General features: G+C 33.5%; 1 protein-coding gene across 1 annotated transcript; it reads right to left on the bottom strand.

Annotated features, from left to right (window-relative positions):
- Positions 1-1,974: 1,974 nt before the first annotated feature.
- On the bottom strand, positions 1,975-4,652 carry LOC115994050 (late embryogenesis abundant protein D-34-like). The gene is made up of 4 exons (XM_031118063.1): positions 4,316-4,652; positions 2,884-2,885; positions 2,548-2,832; positions 1,975-2,130 (listed from the first exon to the last, which is right to left on the bottom strand). Exons 1-4 carry the CDS (start codon positions 4,650-4,652, stop codon positions 1,975-1,977), a joined length of 780 nt encoding a protein of 259 aa, XP_030973923.1.
- Between the last annotated feature and the right edge of the window lie 1,543 nt (positions 4,653-6,195).

Here is a 6,195-nt window from a genome sequence, read left to right as displayed (position 1 = left end):
ATATATATATATATATATATATTTTTTTTGAGAAACCAAAAAGGGTGGCTCATGTGTGATATCACAGCCGACCACACCCCACAGATACATCGCCTGTGAGTACCACCAGCACATAATGGTGCCCGCGACTTGGACTCCACCCATGCACTTCGTTTTTTTTTAGAAACCAAAGTCCAAACCCCACACCCGTGGGGTATGAGGACTCGAACCCGCGCTTGGCACAGCCATCAAGAAGGGGACAACCACTAAGACACACTAGCTGGTGGTTTATCAAATATATATATATATATATATAGACACCTCTCTTTGTACAATGACCGTATGTTCAATTAATATACACCATTTTCAAATGTCTTCCACATTTATTTCGCACCTCGTTGATTCTTATCAATTATGGTTGACGTGTGTTTGACAGTTTGTACGTACAAGAACACAAAGACGCCCATCACCTTCCTATCCATCCATTCACTAAGACCCAAAAGTTCATCAATCATAACATCAACCATTTATTAACATTGTCACCATGAAATTTCAAGTAATGGGCAAATACCCTACAGATTATTGGCCCAAATGCACAACAATAAAATCACACACTCAGGTTTCCTGCTGCATAGTTATTAAGATTCTTGAAAAGACCAGCATCTAACTTACCTTCACAGGTGCAGCAAGACACTATAGTTAATTGGTAGCTATTTAGAAACATTCACTTACCTAAAACATTAATGCTATGAATATTTTGAAACATTTACACATAATTGGCCTTCAAAATTGACTCACGGGAACATGTTCTTCCTCTTCTAACAAGCTGACAGGTTCTCTTGTGAGTTGTGACTTTGATATCATAACATAGTGTATTTTAGGTCCCACCCATGATCTTCCTTTCTTGCATATATATGTTCTGACAGGATTTGTTTGACCATCTTGGAGCCTTTTGCTATGGCCTAAAAGCAAGTCCCTATACATAAGGTACTGCTATACATAGTAGCTATAAATAAGTTACTGTAATAGCCCGCTTTTCTTGCAGTGAGAATAGGATCGAACCACACGCAATAGATGTTTAGAACTCTGGTTTTCAACCAGCCATAAACAGCTACTTTGAATCATTAATTGTCATGGACCCATGTGTCCATTAATTGCCCCAGGCCCCCCAAAGGTAAAGGACCACTACTGCAATTGAATTCCCATTGTCAAACTTTCTGCTGCTAAATGGCCCTGGTCGGTACACATTTTGGAATGTAATGTGAAAATATTTAGTAGTATATAAAAAAATAAAAATAAAAAAAAGTAGAAGCATGAGATCTTTATGAACCATATATTACAACAAACTCATAACAAGGTATTTATAATAGGCTAATCCTAAACTAATATATAAACTAGGATACTTAGTAGAATTAAGATTTTGATACTTGCACGTAAAGTGAGATTAGATTTGGACTTGATTATGAATTGAGAATGTCTTTAACATAGGGCTGATTGTAGATCCGGCCCATATGCAAAACCCAGCTCAGCTTACGGAGGCCCACCATTTTCTCATCATCCTGTATCATGTTACCTGTCAGTCCCATGATATGGTAGCCCATCTTACTTTTGGAGAACAGCATCTAATTAAGTCCTAGAGACCTGCACTACTTTCATTTTGAGGCCCATCAAAGGTCCATAGAAACCTAAACATCATGGGCTCTTTTATCTTTTAAAGGAAAGCTAGTTCAAAGTTTTTTTTTTTTTTTTTTTAGAATCTAGTTCAAAGTTTAAAAGGGTAAAAATGCAATTACAATGTTGAATATGGAAGAGAAATATTATTATAGAACCCACATTTTAGACCGCATTATTTATACAAAAGGATCGATCATGTAAAAGCACATATCTTTCTCAAAAAAAGGAAAAAAAGAAAGAAAGTACAAGCACATATATTTATTACTACAGAGTGATATAACCATACAAATTAACCACAATTTTACAACTACTTTCATGCATTTAAGTTCTCGTTGAGCTTAGCAGCTGCGAGATTGATGCAGCCAAGACACCAGGATGAGGAGCCTGATTCAGATTGTTCCTCCACTCAGCATTCCCCACTGCTTCAGCATCTTGCTTGGTCGCCACCTTTTCAGCAGGTAACTTTGCTGTTGCACCCTACCCCATGTATACATGTGACATCTTATCAAGTCCAAGAAAAAAATTTAACTATGAAATGAATACAATGAACTATTTCACTTTCATTGAAATGTTATTACGTATTCAAAAAGGTTGCATTAATTAAATCAAGATCCTTGTTCTAACCAAATTTTAAATATAGAAAAAAAGAGAGGGTAGAATTAGAACATTGTTTGTGTGCATAAAGATTAAAGATGAAGAACTAGATTTTATTCGAATTAAATTGTACCACCATTTGAACTTCTACTCCTACACAGGATATATTTTTCAAGTTGCTGTCACTCAAATATAGATAACGAATAGAACTTGAATTTCATTAAGGTCATTTTGAACTTATTTTTTAAGTTTAATTATTTCATACTTGCAAGCATATAATAGTTTTTGTTTTGGTCTTACCTTTAAGACATCACCCAGCTTAATCTTATTCTCTTCTCGCTTCACTTCGGCATTGAAAACAGCAGCTGACTGAGCTGTGGCGGCGATCCCACCCGGAATAATAGTATCAGAACCAGTTGCTCTAGCCTCTGCTGCTTGAATTGCAGCAGCATCACTCTGATCAACTGGCTTGGCTCCGGCTGATTGTACAGTCGCTTCTAGTGCCTCTCCTATAGTAATCGGACTTTGCACTATCCCTACTGCTGCTTCTTGGGTGGGCATTGACTGCACATACTGTCCAACAACCTAACCAAAACAAAACAGTTTGAAATATACCAATACATAACAGAAAACAACTTCTTCTCAAATTTCTAAAAGGGTATGAGAGTAGTTTTAGTATATATGCTACTCATTTCTAACAACTTTATATAAATCACTAAGAAATGAAAATGTTATTTGAGTGAGTTTGGATCAACTTATATCTAATGAGATATTTTATTATAAATCTATAAGAAAGGAAAGTGTTATTTGAGTGAGTTTGGATCAATCTATATCTATTGAGATATTTTATTTAAAAATTTAAGCTGGGAAAAAAGTGCAAATTGTCTTTAGAACATTGAGATTTTAAAATGCTATATATATATATATATATATATAAAAGATGAGTTCAAATTATACTTAATGTATTTTTTAAACTATTGGATTTAAGTAGATCCAACGGAAAAAAAAAGACTCACATTAAAGTTAATATTCTAATTCATCTCATTTATTATCCCTTATTGAATATATTTCATACTTATTTCTAAACCCAAAAAAATTTATAACGCAACTATTTCTTTTAGTTGTTCTCTATCTCTACGTTTCTCTCTCTAGAACACTTTCTCTTTTGTTGCATCTCATGCCCAAATGTTTATCATCATTCGCAGATTGTTACGAAAGTTAAAAAATAGATAAACATAGGGACACTCTACCAACAAAAACAAAAGTTAAAAACGAATATAAAAAACTCTGATTATTTGAGGATAAATTTGATTTTTTAAGGGGCCATTACAATGACCAATGGCTTATTTCGAACTTTTTGCCTCATAAACAAAAGGGTAAATTAGTTGATCTTCATAGCTACAACATCTAATGTTGTTGTAGCATATCATGTCCAATTGTTTGTCATCATCAGCACATAGTTTACAAATTAATTTACACAAACATAATAACGTAAGGAACTTAAATCTACAAACAAAAACAAAAGAGAAGGAGAAACACTTTCTTAAAGAATAAAAAAAAAAAAAATCCAAAGAAGAGTGTTCTAGAGAGAGAAACCTAGAGATAGAGAACATCTAAAAGCAATAGTTGTATTATAATTTTTTTTTTTTGGTTTAGAAATAAATATGAAATGTATTAAATAAGAGATAATAAATGAGATGAATCAGAATATTTACATTAATGATGGTTTTTTTTTTAATTTAATGGTTTAAAGTTATATTAGGTATAACTTGAACCCATCTAAAAAATAAAAAGGTAAAATAAACGGTAATTAATATCTTGATGTCAATACCGACCAGACTTTTTAAAACTAAGTTGGACCTAATTGATTATTCATTTTTTCTCTTCTTTGTGATATCATTGTGTCAGATATCTTATCCATTTCTCTAGGTTCTCTCATGAAGAAGAATGACCAAGTTAGGCAATTTTAAAAAAATTTCAACCTAATTGAAATTAGCTCAAACCTATAGCTAAGTAAAAAAATAAAAAAAACCAAAGTGATACGAGGTTGTAAACGTAGTACCTGTACGTCCGTCAACAGATTCAGTAAATATGCGGCGCCCAGGGACATCGGTCTGAGTAACACTCACACCTTGCGCTACCGAAACTTTAGTGGGATCGTTGATCTCCCGATCAACGAGACCAGCTCTTACGTTCAAGTTAGCAGCGGCTCGCATCACAGTGGCTGTTCCACACATTTGGGTCTCTCCGAACGCTGTCTTTTCAGCTGTCTCCATCAACCCTGAATCATGGGGTGCAACGGGCTTCGATGCTAGCTCGCCTGAGACTTCAAAAACGTCGCCGTATCTTATGCGGTCTTCCTGCTCTTGCTTCTCTCTTGGCCTTCGTGGTTGTTCTTGGCTCATTTTTTATATGTATCGAGTTGGACAGAGATTATGAAGAAGTGGGAGAAACTTTGGTAGAGTTGGGGTTTGTTGAATAGGGATGGGTGTGTGTATGTGTATATAGGTACACGTGGCGAGTGAAGAAGTGTGACACAGTTTGATTGCTATAGAGGTGCAAATGTCAGCATTTTTAGCTTCGGTGGTGAGAGACATGGTAGACAGTAGTCCAGCCATTTCAAAGCTTTGGCGACACCTGCATTGCATTTATACGTGGCAACTCTCTCTCTCTCTCTGTGTAAGCAGTCTCAACGAATAAAGAACTTATTCACGGACATGAAAATGAGTATGGCACGAGATAAGAGTAATTTTTATAAAAGATTATGACATAATATTACGGGTAAAACACCAGTAAAATACAAATACGATGCTTTAAATGAAGTGTGTATATTTCTTAAAAATTGAACTTGCTTTTATGTTAGATTTCGAACTTTGTAAGTTATCCAACATTTCAATTAAAAAAAAATAAAAACAAACTTTAGACAAAAATATTGATTTCATCCCTAAGTTTTCCAGATTTTCTGTCTCTAATATTTAAAAAAAAGTATTATTCATTTTTAAGCTATTGAAAATATTTTAAATTAAAAAAAAAAAAACAAATAAACAAACCTTTTTCCTTCTTGTACAATTAAAAAAGTTTATTTTTCATCCCTAGCTATTTTGGTTCTTTAACGATTAAAAAAAAAAATTCTTTACAAAGTGTAAAGACAAAAAAATTTATTAAAGTTTAGGTACAAAAAGAGAAATTCATGCCGGACAAAAGCAATATTTTAGTCCAAACTTGATCTATTTTAGTGTAAATGCGTCTTTCCATGATTAGAGATTTGGATTAGTTTACGTTAATTGTAATGCTAGTGAGAGTTTGTGTGGGTAGTTGTAGCTGTTATCATGAATTGTGGATTTTTTTTTTCTCTCTTTTAACGGTTTTTATCGTAGTTGTTAGCATTTTCCCTGCGAAAGAATTGTTAGTTTTATTTGACCTTTTTTTTAGAGAGTTTTAACCTATGACATTCGCTCATCATCATACTAAAATACTAATTAATTTTTAATATAAGCGGTGGATGCAAATTATTCAGATGAGAGATGAAGTAAATTAAGCCCTTCTTTCCCGTTCAAACCCATTTTTCTTATCCTCAATATCCATCTTTTATGACAGCAAAGGGTTGGTTGATAAAATTATTTGGCTCCAAGTGTTTTTTTTATACCTCAAAGATTCTCTAACTTTGTGCTATGCAGAGAGAGGACTAGACCACACCATGTATGCTGAAAATTCATAACGACTTAAACTTATTACGGCCCGGCAACACTAAAAAGGAAAGTATTTTCCTACTCAAATACTTTGTAATCTCACCAAATTTAAATACACAGACGAGTTCTCTCTCTCTCTCTCTCTTTTTTTTTTTTTTTTAAAGAAAAATTTTTAGTTTATATTATCTTAGCAATGTAAGATTTACATTGTTGACTAAACAAATTAATTTGTACAATACAATGTAAAATTTAAATTGCT

This window comes from Quercus lobata, chromosome 6, assembly GCF_001633185.2.
Source record: "Quercus lobata isolate SW786 chromosome 6, ValleyOak3.0 Primary Assembly, whole genome shotgun sequence".
Classification (NCBI taxonomy): Eukaryota; Viridiplantae; Streptophyta; class Magnoliopsida; order Fagales; family Fagaceae; genus Quercus; species Quercus lobata.
Note: the sequence above shows the minus strand (reverse complement) of the source record. Positions and strands in the feature narration are given on the sequence as shown.

What these genes read in the sequence shown, in the direction of transcription:
- LOC115994050 (XM_031118063.1), bottom strand. Translation starts at nt 4,652, where the DNA reads ATGAGCCAAGAACAACCACGAAGGCCAAGAGAGAAGCAAGAGCAGGAA. An exon ending in AGCTGGGTGATGTCTTAAAG is followed by an intron (nt 2,131 to 2,547) that starts GTAAGACCAAAA and finishes TACATGGGGTAG; the next exon opens with GGTGCAACAGCAAAGTTACC.